The sequence below is a fragment of the Salvelinus alpinus genome, chromosome 2 (genome assembly GCF_045679555.1).
Source record: "Salvelinus alpinus chromosome 2, SLU_Salpinus.1, whole genome shotgun sequence".
Taxonomy (NCBI): Eukaryota; Metazoa; Chordata; class Actinopteri; order Salmoniformes; family Salmonidae; genus Salvelinus; species Salvelinus alpinus.
The window spans coordinates 96,629,001-96,652,401 of NC_092087.1; the positions used below are offsets into that span (position 1 = coordinate 96,629,001).

Consider the following 23,401-nt stretch of genomic DNA (forward strand, 5'->3'; position numbering starts at 1 on the left):
CTTGTATATTATGAGATGTATTCTTTATTACAGTTTCACGAGTCGTTTCATCATTTTTTAATAACAATAATTATATTTTGTAGAGCACATTTCCCACACTCAATGCACTTATATTAAAACAGATTATATATATATTTTTAAGTGTACTAAACAATTAAGGTGATAAGCTGACATTGTTGAGAAGATACTGGGTTGAATTTATTGATCAATTGAATACATACCTACTATTGTTAAAACATTCTACATTATAACAACATAATTGATAATGGGAGTGCATAAAAGATACACCCCTCAACCCCCCCCCCCCTCTCACTCACCCAAACATCCCCCACTCCACACACAAAGTTCACTATGACATGTTCTATGACATTGAAACAGGTCAGTATGTTGTTTAGCCCATAGAGCCGGTTTCCGAGACAACGCTTAATAATAGTTCAGGGCAGGCCAGCCCCAGAAGAGACCCTTCTCATCGACTGTAAGCCAGAATGTCCTGTGTGTCGTCTTATCTGTGTTATTCTCCAACCCCATTGTCAGGGGTTCTGTTGTCTTTACAGGTCTGTAGGTATGATATCTGATTGGAGGTTAGCTTTACAGTAATGCTATTGGTTAACAACTCAGATTTTGAATTCAAACAGCTCTGACATTATAAAAGGTCTTACATTCATTGCCTCTCTCTTTTTTGGTTCCTGAACTGCTGTGGTGAGATACTCTCTCCATTTCTTTCTCTCTACAATGAGCTATGGGCCATGGTTACTTTGTCTCTCTCTTTCTCTCTCCCATGAGCTATGGGCCATGGTTACTTTGTCTCCCGCTTTCTCTCTCCCATGAGCTATGGGCCATGGTTACTGTCTCCCTCTTTCTCTCTCCCATGAGCTATGGGCCATGGTTACTGTCTCCCTCTTTCTCTCTCCCATGAGCTATGGGCCATGGTTACTGTCTCCCTCTTTCTCTCTCCCATGCGCTATGGGCCATGGTTTCTTTGTCTCCCTCTTTCTCTCTCCCATGAGCTATGGGCCATGGTTTCTTTGTCTCCCTCTTTCTCTCTCCCATGAGCTATGGGCCATGGTTTCTTTGTATCCCTCTTTCTCTCTCCCATGAGCTATGGGCCATGGTTACTTTGTCTCCCTCTTTCTCTCTCTGACCATGCCTAGAAGGATGTCTTGTAACACTAACTATAGTCTCTTGCATATTGGCATTTATCTTATGGAGTCATACATTTATATTTTTGTTGTTGTTGTTGTCTTATTACGAGTCGCATGTGAGGTATATATAATATATGCATATATGATAAATATTACCCCACTACCCTAGCCCTTAACTAAAAAACAAGCTCAATGGAGAATCTCTATTAAATTATTTTTTAAGTTATAATCTGTGTCCGGGAAACCACCCCATAGTGTCCACAGTGTTGAGCAGTGTTTTTCAAACCTCTCCTTGAACACCCCCAGACATTTCAGAACTTTGTTGTATTCCTGAACTAGCTCACCTGGTTCACCTAGTCAAGGGCTTTAGGATTAGTTGACTAGTTGAATCAGGTGTACTAGTTCTGGAATAGATCAAATACACAAAACGTCCCTGAGGAGAGGTTTGACCACCACTGGTTCAGAAAACAGGTCAATAAGGGGGTTTAGTAGTAGAAGGTGCTGTGTGTAGCGGGTAGCCAGTGTTCACATAGAACACTGGTGATGTGGTTTCAGAACTTGGTGTGGCTGAGGAGTCCGGCAGCTGAGTTTTGGACCATTTAGAACTTACAGAAGGTACCGGAACAGATGTCGGAGAGGAGAGGGTTGGAAGAGGACACATTCCTCCTCTGGCGTGGGCTTTCTGGTGACTTTTTAGGTGCCCCGACTGAGCGAAGCTCTTCTCGCATAGATTACAACCATAGGGCTTCTCTCCCGTGTGTGTTCGTTGATGATTTGCCAGGGTGGCTGATTGAGTGAATCTTTCACTACACTGATCGCAGCCATACGGCTTGGCTCCTGTGTGTGTGCGCTGGTGGCTCGTCAGCTGCCCAGACTGAACAAAACTCTTCCCGCACAGATCACAGCTGTAGGGTTTCTCTCCGCTGTGTGTTTTGCGGTGGCTCGCCAGGGCTCCAGCCCGCGTGAAGCTCTTGCCACATTCATCACAGAGGTGAGGCTTCTCTCCAGTGTGAGTCCTCTGGTGGCGTCTCAGGTGGCTAGAGGTAATGAACCTCTTCTCACACTGATCGCAGGCGTAGGGCTTCTCTCCTGTGTGTGTCCTCTGGTGGATCGTCAGAGATCCCGACTGAGCGAACCTCTCCCCACACTGATCACAGCTGTAAGGCTTCTCCCCAGTATGGGTTCTCTGATGATTTGACAGGGTGCCGGATTCAGAGAAGCACTTGCCACACTGCTCGCAGCAGTAAGGCTTCTCACCGGTGTGGGATCTTTGATGGGAGTTTAAGTGGGCCCAGTTAATGAAGCTCTTTCCACATTCGCAGATGAAAGGTTTCTCTCCGCTGTGGGTTTTCTGGTGGAGTCTCAGGGCGCTCGAGTGGGAGAAATTCTTCCCGCAGTCCGAGCAGTGGTAGGGCTTCTCTCCCGTGTGGACTCTCTGGTGGGATTTCAAGTGTGCCGACGTGACGAAACGTTTCGGACACTCCAAACAAGAGAATGGCAGCTCGCCGGTGTGCCTTCGCATGCGGTGTAGCTTCAGGGCGTTCGATTGGCCAAACCTCTTCCCACAGTCGGAGCAGCGGTAGGGCTTTTCACCGGTGTGCGTTCGCATGTGTGATATCAGATAAGATGAGCAGTAGAAACTGTTCTCACACTGCGTACAGTGGTAAGGCTTCTCTCCGGTGTGTGTGTGCTGGTGAACAGTCAAATGACTTTTGTGACTGAAGCTTTTGCCACAGTCTGAGCAGCAGTGGGGTTTCTTCACTGTGCGTTTCGGCTGGCGTTTTTTAACACTCTTCCCTGCTGCCTCAATCAAATCTTCTTCTTCCTCCTCCTCCTCCTCTTCTCCTCCTTTCACCGTTCCACTCAGCCCCGGTGTTTTCCTGCTTTCGAGTCCAAGTGAAGCACTACCCGGGGATTCTTGGAAGGGGGACAGGTGAGGGTTGTTCTGGTAACTATAAAGATTCCCTCCATCCTCTTTACGTTCTGCGTCGCAGCTTCCTGGTGCTCCGTCGTCCACATGCGCTGACGCTGATTGTCTGGAGGCCACACCCCCTGCATCCTGTATCCTTTTGATGTCCTCTTTCAGTTGGAGTAACCATGACATTCCCCGATCCTCAGATTTCATTAAATCCTCATTTTCCCATGTTTCCTCCATGATTTTACGCCGTAGTGCTCGTTGATTCTTTCCTTTCATTTCGGATCCATCCTTGCCACCTATTCCACTGCATTCACAAAGGGAGCGTAAATTGTCCTCTGTTAAAGTCCATAAACTCTCTTCAATTTCATCCATCAACGTTTCTCTTTCACGATTCATATTGTCCTGCTCACGCGGTAACAGAAATGATGAAGTTGTTGAACAGCTGAAATTCGTTCGGTGCTCTCTAGTAAGCTACTCCAAGGTCTTTCACTTGTTGTCCTCTGTTCCTGAAGAATAAAATAATTTGATACTACTTTAATTACCATTAAATAAATACTTTGTCAAGGGCTCAACTGCAGGTGATTGTTAGACAAGATACCCCTTAGAAGTGTGTTGATCTGATAGGTGTTCGGCTGTAGCTAAGCAATATAGCCTAGTAGCTCAACTACTGTACTCCATCACGCCCTTCGAAAGGCCAGGCTGGTGGAATTATTGCTGTATTGCAAACAGACTCCTATCCAATCCTCTCAGTTCTAGCTACATAGCTAAGTGCATAAGGAGCTATGGGTTAATTCGGGATTCAGTGTAGGGTTCGAGCTAGATATCGGTTATAAACGTTGGTAGCTATAGCTAGCCGGACCCATTGTCGGTAGTTATAGCTAGCTGGCTAACGTTAGCTGGATAGCTAGCCAGCCTAGCTAGCAATTATCTCTACGACTATATTGCGTGGCATTAAAATATTATCACCTTATTTTCACTTTGTGGTTCTTCTGTGCGTCCAGATACAGTTGTCTTGTTGATCAAGTTTTAGCGTTTTACATTGTATATTGAGAGAAAAATACAGTTGCAGTCCTGGGGAATCAACGATAAGGCAACAACTTCCTGTTTGTCTGCGCTCTCAGGCCAGAGCAATCGAATGTCGACGTAGATCTCCAGTCATAACATCCGCTAGAGAAGTCGAGGTGAGTAACAGCTAGCTGGCTAGTTAACTAATTTTGTTTTATCGGGCAATTAAATGTACGCAACTATATTGAAAAGGTGCTCACCCAAGCTAGCACTATATACCAGAACGCTAGTTGGCTAATGCTACGAAAAGGACGGGTCAGTTTCGGCGAGAGCTAGCTCAGTTAGCTAATATTGTTAGCTGATATTATCCATCTTGTTTAGCGTCTCTTATCTCCTTGTGTCTATGATAATACAATCACATGTAAACTAGAGCGTGACGGTCAAAAACCTGCATTTGTAACACTATGAATCTTTGAAGCGAGCCGATCTACGCCGCCTGTTTAAAGTGGTGAGGTTAGTGACAGTTGCTGACAATGTAAATGTGCTTTAATCAACAAACAAGACATCCTAATGTGATTTGTCACCTGCCTCTAACAGTGAAATGCTTACTTACAGGGTCCTATAAAAATAGTAGTGACACAAGGAATAAATACAGTGAATAACATTAACATGGCTATATACAGGGAGTATCAGTACCAAGTCGATGTGCAGGGATACCATGTAAATTATGTACATATCGGTAAGGGGGTAAATTGACTAGGCATCAAGATGCATAAGACTGAGCTGTAGCAGCAGCTTATGTGGTGAGTGTGTGTATAGTCAGTGAAAGAGCGTCAGTTATTTTTTTTTGTCAATGAAAGTAGTCCTTATTAGCAGCCTTGACAGTGTCCAGGGCGTCTCCACAGAAGACTGGTTCTAGGTGGAATAAGAGCATTGCTATAAAACAACTGATTTAAATAAATGAATGCCATCACCACTCCCATCCTTCCAGGGCACACCAACCTACACCAGCAAAGGGATCCTCTGACTGAACTGATGGCCAAACATTTATACCCGATGCCACACCCTTAATTAACAATAAGGCACACCTGTGTTAACAGGCCATGAGGCTGTGGTCAAGAGTGCATGCACATTTTTTTTTGCAGGTTTTGGTTCTGCCCTAGCACAAATACTTGAATCAGCTGTGTAGTGCCAGGGCAAAAATCTAAACGTGCCCCCATGGGGGGCCCCAGTACCCAGTTTGGGAAACCCTGTGTTAAATAACCTCACATCTTTGTGTGTATGTGTCATTGAACCCACAGATAATCATGGATCTACACTAGAGTACACAATTACAAGCCCAAAAGCAGAGCAGGATTCAGAAATGGATTTTGGCGAGAACCCCGGGTCTGAGTCGGAATCAGACTACCTTCCTAGTCCCACTGCTCCAGAACCTGAACCCAATGTGACTGTGAAGGAAGAGGAAGAGGGAGATAGTGACATGGCTGATCCAGGTGAGTCCATGTTGCGTGAAGTTGGCCCTAGACACTGATCTTGGGTCAGTTTTGCATTTCTCGCACCAATGAGAGAGGCTTGGGGGAGATTAGGCTAATCCTAGATCTGTACCTATGAGAGAGAGAGGTTAGTCGTGTAAAAAATATAAAGCTGTGAACAAAATGATTATGAATGGAATACTATGAAAAAAAAGAGTTGGATCCAGGACTCATCAAAGATAACAAGATCGCAGTGCTAGAGGCATCACTACAGACACCCTGGTTCGAATCCAGGCTGTATCACAACCAGCCGTGATTGGGAGTCCCATAGGGCGGCGCACAATTGACCCAGCTTGGTCCGGGTTTGGCCGGTGTAGGCCGTCATTGTACATAAGAATTTGTTCTTAACTGACTTGCCTAGTTAAATAAATAAAAAAATTATCAGAGCATTATGTTGCCTTAGGGAGAATCCCAACTAGATGTAGGCCTAACCAGAGCATTATGTTGCCTTAGGGAGAATCCCAACTAGATGTAGGCCTAACCAGAGCATTATGTTGCCTTAGGGAGAATCTCAATTGCGTTTCCTTGATTCCTCGCATCCTCTCTCCTTCTGAAAAATTATCGAATGTAAAGGTCAGAGGGGAGGAACCTCTAAACTCATCCAATGGGTTTTGAGAAAGAAGCAATGAGGACACAAGGAATCAAGCAAATTAAACTGAGATTCTCCCTTACATATTCCCCAACGGTGCATCTCCAGCATTACAGTATTAGCTGGCAATTAATTATATTGGTTTGGTTATTTCAGACCACCGCCCAGGTCCCACCGTGGCAGAAAGACCCAAATTTAATATGATTATCAAAGAAGAGGAGGAGGAAGATGATGAAGCAGAAGCAGAGGAAGATGAAATGGTTTACCCAGGTAAGTCCAAAGGCCTGTTCAGAGGATGTAAGTTCGGATCAGGTAGAAATCTATGATGTCGAACAGAAATGATTGCCTGTCAGATTGAATAAGCAGGGGTATTCAACTCTTACCCTACGAGGTCCGGAGCCTGCTGGTCTTCTGTTCTACCGGATAATTCAGCAGCCCTGGTTAGATGGGGAAAATGAAAACGAGCAGTGGAACTGGCTTCGAGGTCCAGAGTTGACCTTGAGGGGGAATCGGGAATCACGTCAGCTCCTTTCATTCCATTTCTATCTGCACCGTTCAGATTGTTTCATGTTACTGAATCCACCCGTTGTAGGTGGGCCTGTGGGGTGTCGGGAGAAAGTTAGTGTCATAATAATGTTCATATCACAACAACATCATGATCTGTCCGATACAGTGTGATTTGTGACAAAGGAAGGAAGGGTTGCTAGGATACACAATAGTAGGTCTTTGTAGATAGGTGCTCTTTGGTAGAGCGGTTAGATAGGTGCTCTTTGGTAGAGCGGTTAATTGGTCATCAAAGAAACAAGGACCAAGGCACTCTTCATATCATTAAAATGCATTTATTGTTACGGCATGTTCAATAGAACAAAGATTTAAAACCTGGGCTTGTTTCGGCAGCATGGCCATCGTCAGGGAGTACAAAGATACGATGACAGCACAGGAGGTTGGTGCCACCTTAAGTGGGGAGGATGGGCTCGTGGTAATTGCTGGAGCAGAATTAGTGGGATGGTATCAAATAAATCAAACACATGGTTTCTGTGTGTTTGATGCCATTCCATTGGCTCCGTTCCAGCCATTATTATGAGCCGTCCTCCCCTCAGCAGCCTCCACGGAATGACAGTGTGACTTGTCAGTTGTATTTTCCCTTATATTTTCCATGCAATGTTCGTTGAAGTACAAACAGTAAGGTGCTGTCTGCAATTTAAAAAACAGCTGGTGGTAGATTAAGAGTGTTGATCTAGGACCAGGTGCCTCCGGTCCACATAATCTTATTCATTATGATCTAAAAGGCAAAAATTATCCTAGATCAGCGCTGGTACACTGAGACGCTTTGTGAATGCGGGCGCTGATCTGTGATTATCAGACAGTTTGATGGGTTTGGTTTTGGGCTGGAATCCTAACTGGATACCTGGCCGTTTAACTAAAACTAGCTTGCAAATTATCAAGCTTAGTTACTTGAGCAAATTAATCTGCAGAAAAACTGGTGAAGACACAGAACGAGAGATTTGCTCTTCAGAAAAATAGAGAAACCCCTGTGCAGAGCAGTGCGTCTAGATCTAGGTGCTAATTTTGGCGGGAACAACTGGTATTCAACTGGTATTTCACCTCCCATGGTGCAATGCTCTGCCAAGGGCTGCTGGCTGGCTAGCAACACGACTAGCAGGCCCAAACGAACTAGCTACATAGCTAGTCGAAATATATAGCTGTCCTAGCTAAGTCATGAGTGCATTGGTGGGTGATATAATATACTAGCCTTAACAATATAATACTGACAAAAGCACGTACAATGCCTTCAGAAAGTATTCAGACCCCTTGACTTTTTCCAAATTTTGTTAGGTTACAGCCTTATTCAAAAATGTATTAAACTGTTTTTCCCCTCACCAATCAACACACAATACCCCATAATGACAACGCAAAAACAGTTAAACAATTTTAGAAAATAAAATAATGATATCACATTTACATAATTATTCAAACCCTTTACTCAGTACTTTGTTGAAGCACCTTTTGCAGCGATTTACAGCCTTAAACTTCTTACAGCTGAAATCCCGTTAACGGGATCGATTTGACAACAGCCAGTGAAAGTGCAGGGCGCCAAATTCAAACAACAGAAATCTCATAATTAAAATTCCTCAAACATACAAGTATTATACACCATTTTAAAGACAAACTTGTTGTTAATCCCACCACACTGTCCGATTTCAAAAAGGCTTTACGACGAAAGCACACCATCTGATTATGTTAGGTCAGCGCCTAGTCACAGAAAAACACAGCCATTTTCCAGCCAAAGAGAGGATTCACAAAAAGCAGAAATAGAGAAAATTAATCACTAACCTTTGATGATCTTCATCAGATGGCACTCATAGGACTTCATGTTACACAATACATGTATGTTTTGTTCGATAACGTTCATATTTATAACCAAAAATCTCAGTTTACATTGGCGCGTTATGTTCAGTAATGTTTTGCCTCCAAAACATCCGGTGATTTTGCAGAGAGCCACATCAATTTACAGGAATACTCATCATAAACGTTGATAAAAGATACAAGTGTTATGCATAGAATTAAAGATATACTTCTCCTTAATGCAACCGCTGTGTCAGATTTCAAAAAAGCTTTATGGCAAAAGCACACCATGCGATAATCTAAGTACAGCGCTCAGCCACCATACAGATACCCGCCATGTTGTGGAGTCAACAAAAGTCAGAAATAACATTATAAATATTCACTTACCTTTGATGATCTTCATCGGAATACACTCCCAGGAATCCCAGTTCCACAATAAATGTTTGTTTTATTCGATAAAGTCCATCATGTATGTCCAAATACCTCCTTTTCGTTCGAGCGTTTAGTCCAGTAATCCAAATGCACAACGCGCGAGCATTAAGTCCAGACGAAAAATCTAAAAAGTTCTATTACAGTTCGTAGAAACATGTCAAACGATGTATAGAATCAATCAATTTAGGATGTTTTTATCATAAATCTTCAATAATGTTTCAACCGGACAATTCCTTTGTCTTTAGAAATGAAAAGGAACAGGGCTCGTGCTCGAGACTTGGCTCATGACTTTCTGCCAGACACCTGGTTCAAACAGCTCTTATTTGCTCCCCCTTCATAGTAGAAGCCTGAAACAAGGTTCTAAAGACTGTTGACATCTAGTGGAAGCCTTAGGAAGTGCAATCAGACCAAATGTACACTGTATCTTGGATAGGCAAAGACTTGAAAACCTACAAACCTCAGATTTCCCACTTCCTGGTTGGATTTCTTTCTCAGGTTTTTGCCTGCCATATGAGTTCTGTTATACTCACAGATATCATTCAAACAGTTTTAGAAACTTCAGAGTGTTTTCTATCCAAATCTACAAATAAAATGCATATCTTAGCTTCTGGGCCTGAGTAGCAGGCAGTTTACTCTGGGCACGCTTTTCATCCGAATGTGAAAATAGCGCCTCCAGCCATAAGAAGTTAAGTGTTCTTGGGTATGACGCTGTATTTGGGCAGTTCCTCCCATTCTTCTCTGCAGATCTTCTCAAGCTCTCAGGTTGGATGGGGAGCATTGCTGCACAGCTATTTTCAGGTCTCTCCAGAGATGTTCGATCGGATTCAAGTCCGGGCTCTGGCTGGACCATTCAAGGACATTCAGAGACTTGTCTCGAAGCCACTCCTCTGTTGTCTTGGCTATGTGCTTAGGGTTGTTGTCCTATTGGAAGGTGGAACTTCGCCCCAGTCTGAGGTCCTGAGCACTCTGGAGCAGGTTTTCATTAAGCTCTGTACTTATCGCCGTTCATCTTTACCTCTATCCTGACTAGTCTCCCAGTCTCTGCCACTGAAAAACATCCCCATAGCATGATGCTGCCACCACCATGCTTCACCGTAGGGATGGTGCCAGGTTTCCTCCAGACGTGATGCTTGGCATTCAGGCCAAAGAGTTCAATCTTGGTTTCATCAGACCAGAGAATCTTGTTTCTCATGGTCTGAGAGTCTTTATGTGCCTTTTGGCAAACTCCAAGCGAGCTGTCATGTGCCTTTTACTGAGGAGTGGCTTCCGTCTGGCCACTCTACCGTAAAGGCCTGATTGGTGGAGTGCTGCAGAGATGGTTTTCCTTCTGGAAGGTTCCCCCATCTCCACAGAGGAACTATAGAGCTCTGTCAGAGTGGCCCCTCTCCCCCGATTGCTCAGTTTGGCCAGGTGGCCAGCTCTAGGAAGAGTCTTGGTGGTTCCAAACTTCTTCCATTTAAGAATGATTGAGGCTACTGTGTTCTTGGGGACCTTTATTTCTGCAGACATTTTTTGGTACCCTTCCCCAGATCTGTGCCTCGACACAGTCTCGGAGCTCTACGGACAATTCCGTCGACCTCATGATTTGGTTTTTGCTCTGACATGCACTGTCAACTGTAGGACATTATATAGACAGGTGTGTGCCTTTCCAAATCATGTCCAATCAATTGAATTTACCACAGGTGGACTCCAATCAAGTTGTAGAAACATCTCAAGGATGATCAATTGAAACAGGATGCACCTGAGCTCAATTTCGAGTCTCATAGCAAAGGGTCTGAATACTTATGTAAATAATGTATCTCTTTTATTTTTAATAAATTTGCAAAAATGTATAAAACTCTGTTTTCGCTTTGTCACTATGGGGTATTGTGTGTAGATTGCTGAGGTTTTTATTTATTTAATACATTTTAGAATAAGGCTGTAACAACAAAATGTGGAAAAAGTCAAGGGGTCTTGTTGCTACATGTGATGTATTGTCTGTGCCCAATAATGTTTGTACCATGTTTTGTGCTTCTACCACGTTGTGTTGTTGTCATGTTGTGTTGCTGCCATGCTGTGTTGTTGTCTTAGGTCTCTCTTTATGTAGTGTTGTGGTGTCATGATGTGTGTTTTGTATATATATTATTTTTTTAATCCCAGCCTAGGTCCCTGCAGGAGGCCTTTTAGTAGGCAGTCTTTGTAAATAAGAATTTGTTCTTAATTGTAAATAAGAATTTTTTCATAACTGACTGGCTTAGTTGTTAAATCAAGGTAAAATAAATCAATATTGATGACTTGAATGTCCCCCCCAAAAAAATCCACTGGCACTCAGCCAACCAAGGACGGTGAATATAATGTAGACCTACCTGTTACACCTGACCCTTGTTACATTTAGCCACGGTCTTATCTATGGATTCAACTCCATTGGCGAGCGCTAACATGCATAAACCATACCACTGCTAAAAACTTTGGTTCTAAAAATGGTCCATTTTAGGCCTACTCATTTCTTGGATTTGAGAAATTGTAGCCTAGTAACATTAGAAAGCTCAGTGATCCTCCTCTTAACAGTGGCCATCAAAACTGCTTTCAAACGTGTTTTCCCGTGATTGCATGAAGAATGTTCTACACTAACCACGTTTCCCATACACATTTTTTATGCGCGTAAAGTCATATTCATACGGTATGAAAGTCAGTCACGACAGCTCTGATGGAAACTGGAAGTTTTGGTACATTTTTATTTATGCAGACAGATAATTTGTTCGTTCGACATGGTGGGATCTTTTTGTGTCGGTAAAGTTAATTATGCGAGAAATGGTAGTGGGAAACGCCTTTTAATGCGCAAATATTTATATAATAACCATCATATCGATTGTAAACTTGGAGTCACGTGATGATATGGTGTGTGGTCCTCTCACTATGACTCGGGGAAACCATGCAATTTATTAGGCTAGGTAAGTTATGAACAGGGTGGTGAAAGTGCACGGTGATGAGCTTGACGCTCCTTTCCAATAAATATAGAGGGTCTTATACTGGTGAATACTTGACTGCCGTTGGACAAATACAAATATTCTAGCTCTTATCCATAATAATTTCATCTTGTACACTACCCTACTCACACAGTTTACCCGCACTGTATCTAGCTGTTGGCTAGAGCGCACATGCCAATACCAGAGTAGACACATTTGCTATTTAACGCAACAGTTCTTGTTATTATCTACATTTTTCTCTCTTAAACAAGTGGATTATTTACACCCTGTTCACTAATATTGGCACTCTGGGCAAAAAGGGCTTTGAGAAACATTTATTTGCTGTTTATCCTCTTGGTCTTTCATTCAAAATATTCACAAAAATCAAACCTTTAATTGAAGTAAAATAATACAAATTCAAATGTGAAATTAATATTTTGCCCCTGAAACGTGTGCCACAATTATTGGCACCCCTAGAAAATCTTATGAGTAAAATCTAACTGAAGTATATTCCCATTCATATGTTACATTTAAGTTAACCTGAGTGATTAGGAACACTTAAGTGGTAAGCCATGACTTCCTGTTTCACTGGGGTATAAATATGTGGTGACACACAGGCCAAGTTCCCATAGTCATCCACCACTATGTGAAAGATCCGAGAATACAGTAATGATGTGCGACAAAAGGTTGTCAAGCTGAACAAATCAGGAAATGGCTATAAGGAAATAGCTCAACGGTTGAAAATGCCCATTTCCACTATCAGGGCAATAATTAAGAAGTTTAAAGCAACTGGAAATGTTAACAAATCGGCCTGGAAGAGGACGTGTTTCTATATAGACCCCACGCACAGTGAGGAGGATGGTTCGAGTGGCCCAAAAATGTCCAAGGATCCCAGCTGGAGAATTGCAGACCTTAATTGGGTCTTGGGGTCAGAAAGTCTCAAACTACGATCAGACACCACCTACATAACCACAAGTTGTTTGGGAGAGTTGCCATAAAAATGCCTTTGCTGTCATCAAACAACAAACTCAAGCACCTACAATTTGCCAAAGTTACTGGAACTTTCAATGGGACTGAGTTCTATGGTCAGATGAGACCAAAATAGAGCTTTTTGGAAACAAACACCAGATGTGGGTTTGGCTTAGACAGAAAGATAGCCATGCAGAAAAGTACCTCATCCCCACTGTGAAGTATGGTGGTGACTCTTTGATGTTGTGGGCTGTTTTTCTTCCAAAGTCTGAGGACAACTTGTTAGGATACATGATATCATGGACTCCATGTTCCAGCAGATATTAAATCAAAACCTAACTGCCTCTGCTAGGAAGCTTAAACTGGGCCGTGGTTGGATTTTCCAGCAGGACAGTGATCCAAAGCACAACTCAAAATCAAAACAAATTGTTCACTGACGAGAATCAAGGTTTTGCCACGGCCATCCCAGACTCCTGACCTAAACCCCATAGAAAACCTGTGGGATGAGCTACAGAGGAGAGTCCACGAGCGTGGACCTCGACTCTGAAGGATCTGGAGAGATTCTGTATGGAGGAATGGTCTCAGATCCCTTGCCAATCGTTCTTAAACCTTGTTACGCATTATAGGAGAAGACTCCGAGCTGTTATCTTTGCACAGGGAGGTTGCACAAAGTATTGAATGAAATGGTGGCAATAATTGTGGCACACATATTTGAGAATATTTGTTTGATGATAAGAATTTTATTTTTTCTTTCAATTATTTTACTTTAAAAGGTTATTTTGATTGAAAGACCCAAGAGGATAAACAATGAAAACATTTTCACAGCCCGTTTTTCTCATATTTACCAAGGGTGCCAATATTAGTGGAGGGCACTGCCTGTTCACCCCGCTATCATCCAGAAGGCGAGGTCAGTACAGGTGCATCAAAGCAGGGACCGAGAGACTGAAAAACAGCTTCTATCTCAAGGCCATCAGACTGTTAAACAGCCACCACTAACATTGAGTGGCTGCTGCCATACATGTAAAAAATGTATCACTAGCCACTTTAAACAATGCCACTTAATATAATGTTTACATACCCTACATTTCTCATATGTATATACTGTACTCGATACCATCTACTGCATCTTGCCTATGCCGTTCTGTACCATCACTCATTCATATCTTTATATACATATTCTTCATCCCTTTACACTTGTGTGTATAAGGTAGCTGTTGTGAAATTGTTAGGTTAGATTACTCGTTGTTTATTACTGCATTATACTCATCATAAACGTTGATAAAAGATACAAGTGTTATGCATAGAATTAAAGATATACTTCTCCTTAATGCAACCGCTGTGTCAGATTTCAAAAAAGCTTTATGGCAAAAGCACACCATGCGATAATCTAAGTACAGCGCTCAGCCACCATACAGATACCCGCCATGTTGTGGAGTCAACAAAAGTCAGAAATAACATTATAAATATTCACTTACCTTTGATGATCTTCATCGGAATACACTCCCAGGAATCCCAGTTCCACAATAAATGTTTGTTTTATTCGATAAAGTCCATCATGTATGTCCAAATACCTCCTTTTCGTTCGAGCGTTTAGTCCAGTAATCCAAATGCACAACGCGCGAGCATTAAGTCCAGACGAAAAATCTAAAAAGTTCTATTACAGTTCGTAGAAACATGTCAAACGATGTATAGAATCAATCAATTTAGGATGTTTTTATCATAAATCTTCAATAATGTTTCAACCGGACAATTCCTTTGTCTTTAGAAATGAAAAGGAACAGAGCTCGTGCTCGAGACTTGGCTCATGACTTTCTGCCAGACACCTGGTTCAAACAGCTCTTATTTGCTCCCCCTTCATAGTAGAAGCCTGAAACAAGGTTCTAAAGACTGTTGACATCTAGTGGAAGCCTTAGGAAGTGCAATCAGACCAAATGTACACTGTATCTTGGATAGGCAAAGACTTGAAAACCTACAAACCTCAGATTTCCCACTTCCTGGTTGGATTTCTTTCTCAGGTTTTTGCCTGCCATATGAGTTCTGTTATACTCACAGATATCATTCAAACAGTTTTAGAAACTTCAGAGTGTTTTCTATCCAAATCTACAAATAAAATGCATATCTTAGCTTCTGGGCCTGAGTAGCAGGCAGTTTACTCTGGGCACGCTTTTCATCCGAATGTGAAAATAGCGCCTCCAGCCATAAGAAGTTAAGTGTTCTTGGGTATGACGCTGTATTTGGGCAGTTCCTCCCATTCTTCTCTGCAGATCTTCTCAAGCTCTCAGGTTGGATGGGGAGCATTGCTGCACAGCTATTTTCAGGTCTCTCCAGAGATGTTCGATCGGATTCAAGTCCGGGCTCTGGCTGGACCATTCAAGGACATTCAGAGACTTGTCTCGAAGCCACTCCTCTGTTGTCTTGGCTATGTGCTTAGGGTTGTTGTCCTATTGGAAGGTGGAACTTCGCCCCAGTCTGAGGTCCTGAGCACTCTGGAGCAGGTTTTCATTAAGCTCTGTACTTATCGCCGTTCATCTTTACCTCTATCCTGACTAGTCTCCCAGTCTCTGCCACTGAAAAACATCCCCATAGCATGATGCTGCCACCACCATGCTTCACCGTAGGGATGGTGCCAGGTTTCCTCCAGACGTGATGCTTGGCATTCAGGCCAAAGAGTTCAATCTTGGTTTCATCAGACCAGAGAATCTTGTTTCTCATGGTCTGAGAGTCTTTATGTGCCTTTTGGCAAACTCCAAGCGAGCTGTCATGTGCCTTTTACTGAGGAGTGGCTTCCGTCTGGCCACTCTACCGTAAAGGCCTGATTGGTGGAGTGCTGCAGAGATGGTTTTCCTTCTGGAAGGTTCCCCCATCTCCACAGAGGAACTATAGAGCTCTGTCAGAGTGGCCCCTCTCCCCCGATTGCTCAGTTTGGCCAGGTGGCCAGCTCTAGGAAGAGTCTTGGTGGTTCCAAACTTCTTCCATTTAAGAATGATTGAGGCTACTGTGTTCTTGGGGACCTTTATTTCTGCAGACATTTTTTGGTACCCTTCCCCAGATCTGTGCCTCGACACAGTCTCGGAGCTCTACGGACAATTCCGTCGACCTCATGATTTGGTTTTTGCTCTGACATGCACTGTCAACTGTAGGACATTATATAGACAGGTGTGTGCCTTTCCAAATCATGTCCAATCAATTGAATTTACCACAGGTGGACTCCAATCAAGTTGTAGAAACATCTCAAGGATGATCAATTGAAACAGGATGCACCTGAGCTCAATTTCGAGTCTCATAGCAAAGGGTCTGAATACTTATGTAAATAATGTATCTCTTTTATTTTTAATAAATTTGCAAAAATGTATAAAACTCTGTTTTCGCTTTGTCACTATGGGGTATTGTGTGTAGATTGCTGAGGTTTTTATTTATTTAATACATTTTAGAATAAGGCTGTAACAACAAAATGTGGAAAAAGTCAAGGGGTCTTGTTGCTACATGTGATGTATTGTCTGTGCCCAATAATGTTTGTACCATGTTTTGTGCTTCTACCACGTTGTGTTGTTGTCATGTTGTGTTGCTGCCATGCTGTGTTGTTGTCTTAGGTCTCTCTTTATGTAGTGTTGTGGTGTCATGATGTGTGTTTTGTATATATATTATTTTTTTAATCCCAGCCTAGGTCCCTGCAGGAGGCCTTTTAGTAGGCAGTCTTTGTAAATAAGAATTTGTTCTTAATTGTAAATAAGAATTTTTTCATAACTGACTGGCTTAGTTGTTAAATCAAGGTAAAATAAATCAATATTGATGACTTGAATGTCCCCCCCAAAAAAATCCACTGGCACTCAGCCAACCAAGGACGGTGAATATAATGTAGACCTACCTGTTACACCTGACCCTTGTTACATTTAGCCACGGTCTTATCTATGGATTCAACTCCATTGGCGAGCGCTAACATGCATAAACCATACCACTGCTAAAAACTTTGGTTCTAAAAATGGTCCATTTTAGGCCTACTCATTTCTTGGATTTGAGAAATTGTAGCCTAGTAACATTAGAAAGCTCAGTGATCCTCCTCTTAACAGTGGCCATCAAAACTGCTTTCAAACGTGTTTTCCCGTGATTGCATGAAGAATGTTCTACACTAACCACGTTTCCCATACACATTTTTTATGCGCGTAAAGTCATATTCATACGGTATGAAAGTCAGTCACGACAGCTCTGATGGAAACTGGAAGTTTTGGTACATTTTTATTTATGCAGACAGATAATTTGTTCGTTCGACATGGTGGGATCTTTTTGTGTCGGTAAAGTTAATTATGCGAGAAATGGTAGTGGGAAACGCCTTTTAATGCGCAAATATTTATATAATAACCATCATATCGATTGTAAACTTGGAGTCACGTGATGATATGGTGTGTGGTCCTCTCACTATGACTCGGGGAAACCATGCAATTTATTAGGCTAGGTAAGTTATGAACAGGGTGGTGAAAGTGCACGGTGATGAGCTTGACGCTCCTTTCCAATAAATATAGAGGGTCTTATACTGGTGAATACTTGACTGCCGTTGGACAAATACAAATATTCTAGCTCTTATCCATAATAATTTCATCTTGTACACTACCCTACTCACACAGTTTACCCGCACTGTATCTAGCTGTTGGCTAGAGCGCACATGCCAATACCAGAGTAGACACATTTGCTATTTAACGCAACAGTTCTTGTTATTATCTACATTTTTCTCTCTTAAACAAGTGGATTATTTACACCCTGTTCACTAATATTGGCACTCTGGGCAAAAAGGGCTTTGAGAAACATTTATTTGCTGTTTATCCTCTTGGTCTTTCATTCAAAATATTCACAAAAATCAAACCTTTAATTGAAGTAAAATAATACAAATTCAAATGTGAAATTAATATTTTGCCCCTGAAACGTGTGCCACAATTATTGGCACCCCTAGAAAATCTTATGAGTAAAATCTAACTGAAGTATATTCCCATTCATATGTTACATTTAAGTTAACCTGAGTGATTAGGAACACTTAAGTGGTAAGCCATGACTTCCTGTTTCACTGGGGTATAAATATGTGGTGACACACAGGCCAAGTTCCCATAGTCATCCACCACTATGTGAAAGATCCGAGAATACAGTAATGATGTGCGACAAAAGGTTGTCAAGCTGAACAAATCAGGAAATGGCTATAAGGAAATAGCTCAACGGTTGAAAATGCCCATTTCCACTATCAGGGCAATAATTAAGAAGTTTAAAGCAACTGGAAATGTTAACAAATCGGCCTGGAAGAGGACGTGTTTCTATATAGACCCCACGCACAGTGAGGAGGATGGTTCGAGTGGCCCAAAAATGTCCAAGGATCCCAGCTGGAGAATTGCAGACCTTAATTGGGTCTTGGGGTCAGAAAGTCTCAAACTACGATCAGACACCACCTACATAACCACAAGTTGTTTGGGAGAGTTGCCATAAAAATGCCTTTGCTGTCATCAAACAACAAACTCAAGCACCTACAATTTGCCAAAGTTACTGGAACTTTCAATGGGACTGAGTTCTATGGTCAGATGAGACCAAAATAGAGCTTTTTGGAAACAAACACCAGATGTGGGTTTGGCTTAGACAGAAAGATAGCCATGCAGAAAAGTACCTCATCCCCACTGTGAAGTATGGTGGTGACTCTTTGATGTTGTGGGCTGTTTTTCTTCCAAAGTCTGAGGACAACTTGTTAGGATACATGATATCATGGACTCCATGTTCCAGCAGATATTAAATCAAAACCTAACTGCCTCTGCTAGGAAGCTTAAACTGGGCCGTGGTTGGATTTTCCAGCAGGACAGTGATCCAAAGCACAACTCAAAATCAAAACAAATTGTTCACTGACGAGAATCAAGGTTTTGCCACGGCCATCCCAGACTCCTGACCTAAACCCCATAGAAAACCTGTGGGATGAGCTACAGAGGAGAGTCCACGAGCGTGGACCTCGACTCTGAAGGATCTGGAGAGATTCTGTATGGAGGAATGGTCTCAGATCCCTTGCCAATCGTTCTTAAACCTTGTTACGCATTATAGGAGAAGACTCCGAGCTGTTATCTTTGCACAGGGAGGTTGCACAAAGTATTGAATGAAATGGTGGCAATAATTGTGGCACACATATTTGAGAATATTTGTTTGATGATAAGAATTTTATTTTTTCTTTCAATTATTTTACTTTAAAAGGTTATTTTGATTGAAAGACCCAAGAGGATAAACAATGAAAACATTTTCACAGCCCGTTTTTCTCATATTTACCAAGGGTGCCAATATTAGTGGAGGGCACTGCCTGTTCACCCCGCTATCATCCAGAAGGCGAGGTCAGTACAGGTGCATCAAAGCAGGGACCGAGAGACTGAAAAACAGCTTCTATCTCAAGGCCATCAGACTGTTAAACAGCCACCACTAACATTGAGTGGCTGCTGCCATACATGTAAAAAATGTATCACTAGCCACTTTAAACAATGCCACTTAATATAATGTTTACATACCCTACATTTCTCATATGTATATACTGTACTCGATACCATCTACTGCATCTTGCCTATGCCGTTCTGTACCATCACTCATTCATATCTTTATATACATATTCTTCATCCCTTTACACTTGTGTGTATAAGGTAGCTGTTGTGAAATTGTTAGGTTAGATTACTCGTTGTTTATTACTGCATTATACTCATCATAAACGTTGATAAAAGATACAAGTGTTATGCATAGAATTAAAGATATACTTCTCCTTAATGCAACCGCTGTGTCAGATTTCAAAAAAGCTTTATGGCAAAAGCACACCATGCGATAATCTAAGTACAGCGCTCAGCCACCATACAGATACCCGCCATGTTGTGGAGTCAACAAAAGTCAGAAATAACATTATAAATATTCACTTACCTTTGATGATCTTCATCGGAATACACTCCCAGGAATCCCAGTTCCACAATAAATGTTTGTTTTATTCGATAAAGTCCATCATGTATGTCCAAATACCTCCTTTTCGTTCGAGCGTTTAGTCCAGTAATCCAAATGCACAACGCGCGAGCATTAAGTCCAGACGAAAAATCTAAAAAGTTCTATTACAGTTCGTAGAAACATGTCAAACGATGTATAGAATCAATCAATTTAGGATGTTTTTATCATAAATCTTCAATAATGTTTCAACCGGACAATTCCTTTGTCTTTAGAAATGAAAAGGAACAGAGCTCGTGCTCGAGACTTGGCTCATGACTTTCTGCCAGACACCTGGTTCAAACAGCTCTTATTTGCTCCCCCTTCATAGTAGAAGCCTGAAACAAGGTTCTAAAGACTGTTGACATCTAGTGGAAGCCTTAGGAAGTGCAATCAGACCAAATGTACACTGTATCTTGGATAGGCAAAGACTTGAAAACCTACAAACCTCAGATTTCCCACTTCCTGGTTGGATTTCTTTCTCAGGTTTTTGCCTGCCATATGAGTTCTGTTATACTCACAGATATCATTCAAACAGTTTTAGAAACTTCAGAGTGTTTTCTATCCAAATCTACAAATAAAATGCATATCTTAGCTTCTGGGCCTGAGTAGCAGGCAGTTTACTCTGGGCACGCTTTTCATCCGAATGTGAAAATAGCGCCTCCAGCCATAAGAAGTTAAGTGTTCTTGGGTATGACGCTGTATTTGGGCAGTTCCTCCCATTCTTCTCTGCAGATCTTCTCAAGCTCTCAGGTTGGATGGGGAGCATTGCTGCACAGCTATTTTCAGGTCTCTCCAGAGATGTTCGATCGGATTCAAGTCCGGGCTCTGGCTGGACCATTCAAGGACATTCAGAGACTTGTCTCGAAGCCACTCCTCTGTTGTCTTGGCTATGTGCTTAGGGTTGTTGTCCTATTGGAAGGTGGAACTTCGCCCCAGTCTGAGGTCCTGAGCACTCTGGAGCAGGTTTTCATTAAGCTCTGTACTTATCGCCGTTCATCTTTACCTCTATCCTGACTAGTCTCCCAGTCTCTGCCACTGAAAAACATCCCCATAGCATGATGCTGCCACCACCATGCTTCACCGTAGGGATGGTGCCAGGTTTCCTCCAGACGTGATGCTTGGCATTCAGGCCAAAGAGTTCAATCTTGGTTTCATCAGACCAGAGAATCTTGTTTCTCATGGTCTGAGAGTCTTTATGTGCCTTTTGGCAAACTCCAAGCGAGCTGTCATGTGCCTTTTACTGAGGAGTGGCTTCCGTCTGGCCACTCTACCGTAAAGGCCTGATTGGTGGAGTGCTGCAGAGATGGTTTTCCTTCTGGAAGGTTCCCCCATCTCCACAGAGGAACTATAGAGCTCTGTCAGAGTGGCCCCTCTCCCCCGATTGCTCAGTTTGGCCAGGTGGCCAGCTCTAGGAAGAGTCTTGGTGGTTCCAAACTTCTTCCATTTAAGAATGATTGAGGCTACTGTGTTCTTGGGGACCTTTATTTCTGCAGACATTTTTTGGTACCCTTCCCCAGATCTGTGCCTCGACACAGTCTCGGAGCTCTACGGACAATTCCGTCGACCTCATGATTTGGTTTTTGCTCTGACATGCACTGTCAACTGTAGGACATTATATAGACAGGTGTGTGCCTTTCCAAATCATGTCCAATCAATTGAATTTACCACAGGTGGACTCCAATCAAGTTGTAGAAACATCTCAAGGATGATCAATTGAAACAGGATGCACCTGAGCTCAATTTCGAGTCTCATAGCAAAGGGTCTGAATACTTATGTAAATAATGTATCTCTTTTATTTTTAATAAATTTGCAAAAATGTATAAAACTCTGTTTTCGCTTTGTCACTATGGGGTATTGTGTGTAGATTGCTGAGGTTTTTATTTATTTAATACATTTTAGAATAAGGCTGTAACAACAAAATGTGGAAAAAGTCAAGGGGTCTTGTTGCTACATGTGATGTATTGTCTGTGCCCAATAATGTTTGTACCATGTTTTGTGCTTCTACCACGTTGTGTTGTTGTCATGTTGTGTTGCTGCCATGCTGTGTTGTTGTCTTAGGTCTCTCTTTATGTAGTGTTGTGGTGTCATGATGTGTGTTTTGTATATATATTATTTTTTTAATCCCAGCCTAGGTCCCTGCAGGAGGCCTTTTAGTAGGCAGTCTTTGTAAATAAGAATTTGTTCTTAATTGTAAATAAGAATTTTTTCATAACTGACTGGCTTAGTTGTTAAATCAAGGTAAAATAAATCAATATTGATGACTTGAATGTCCCCCCCAAAAAAATCCACTGGCACTCAGCCAACCAAGGACGGTGAATATAATGTAGACCTACCTGTTACACCTGACCCTTGTTACATTTAGCCACGGTCTTATCTATGGATTCAACTCCATTGGCGAGCGCTAACATGCATAAACCATACCACTGCTAAAAACTTTGGTTCTAAAAATGGTCCATTTTAGGCCTACTCATTTCTTGGATTTGAGAAATTGTAGCCTAGTAACATTAGAAAGCTCAGTGATCCTCCTCTTAACAGTGGCCATCAAAACTGCTTTCAAACGTGTTTTCCCGTGATTGCATGAAGAATGTTCTACACTAACCACGTTTCCCATACACATTTTTTATGCGCGTAAAGTCATATTCATACGGTATGAAAGTCAGTCACGACAGCTCTGATGGAAACTGGAAGTTTTGGTACATTTTTATTTATGCAGACAGATAATTTGTTCGTTCGACATGGTGGGATCTTTTTGTGTCGGTAAAGTTAATTATGCGAGAAATGGTAGTGGGAAACGCCTTTTAATGCGCAAATATTTATATAATAACCATCATATCGATTGTAAACTTGGAGTCACGTGATGATATGGTGTGTGGTCCTCTCACTATGACTCGGGGAAACCATGCAATTTATTAGGCTAGGTAAGTTATGAACAGGGTGGTGAAAGTGCACGGTGATGAGCTTGACGCTCCTTTCCAATAAATATAGAGGGTCTTATACTGGTGAATACTTGACTGCCGTTGGACAAATACAAATATTCTAGCTCTTATCCATAATAATTTCATCTTGTACACTACCCTACTCACACAGTTTACCCGCACTGTATCTAGCTGTTGGCTAGAGCGCACATGCCAATACCAGAGTAGACACATTTGCTATTTAACGCAACAGTTCTTGTTATTATCTACATTTTTCTCTCTTAAACAAGTGGATTATTTACACCCTGTTCACTAATATTGGCACTCTGGGCAAAAAGGGCTTTGAGAAACATTTATTTGCTGTTTATCCTCTTGGTCTTTCATTCAAAATATTCACAAAAATCAAACCTTTAATTGAAGTAAAATAATACAAATTCAAATGTGAAATTAATATTTTGCCCCTGAAACGTGTGCCACAATTATTGGCACCCCTAGAAAATCTTATGAGTAAAATCTAACTGAAGTATATTCCCATTCATATGTTACATTTAAGTTAACCTGAGTGATTAGGAACACTTAAGTGGTAAGCCATGACTTCCTGTTTCACTGGGGTATAAATATGTGGTGACACACAGGCCAAGT

The 23,401-nt window shown here is 41.9% G+C and overlaps 2 protein-coding genes across 2 annotated transcripts in view; one reads left to right on the top strand and one right to left on the bottom strand.

The window, feature by feature from the left end:
- LOC139568339 (zinc finger protein ZFP2-like) lies at nt 1-4,165 on the bottom strand. The gene is made up of 2 exons (XM_071390098.1): nt 4,027-4,165; nt 1-3,566 (listed from the first exon to the last, which is right to left on the bottom strand). Exon 2 carries the CDS (start codon nt 3,454-3,456, stop codon nt 1,615-1,617), a length of 1,842 nt encoding a protein of 613 aa, XP_071246199.1. The 5' UTR covers nt 3,457-3,566; nt 4,027-4,165; the 3' UTR covers nt 1-1,614.
- LOC139568342 (zinc finger protein 436-like) overlaps nt 4,144-23,401 on the top strand; it is a 25,930-nt gene continuing 6,672 nt past the window's right edge. Inside the window, exons 1-3 of the mRNA XM_071390102.1 lie at nt 4,144-4,241; nt 5,367-5,558; nt 6,343-6,456. Of these exons, the coding sequence (XP_071246203.1) occupies nt 5,429-5,558; nt 6,343-6,456 (244 nt within the window). The 5' untranslated portion in view covers nt 4,144-4,241; nt 5,367-5,428. The remainder of the gene's footprint in view (nt 4,242-5,366; nt 5,559-6,342; nt 6,457-23,401) is intronic.

What these genes read in the sequence shown, in the direction of transcription:
- LOC139568339 (XM_071390098.1), bottom strand. Translation starts at nt 3,456, where the DNA reads ATGAATCGTGAAAGAGAAACGTTGATGGATGAAATTGAAGAGAGTTTA.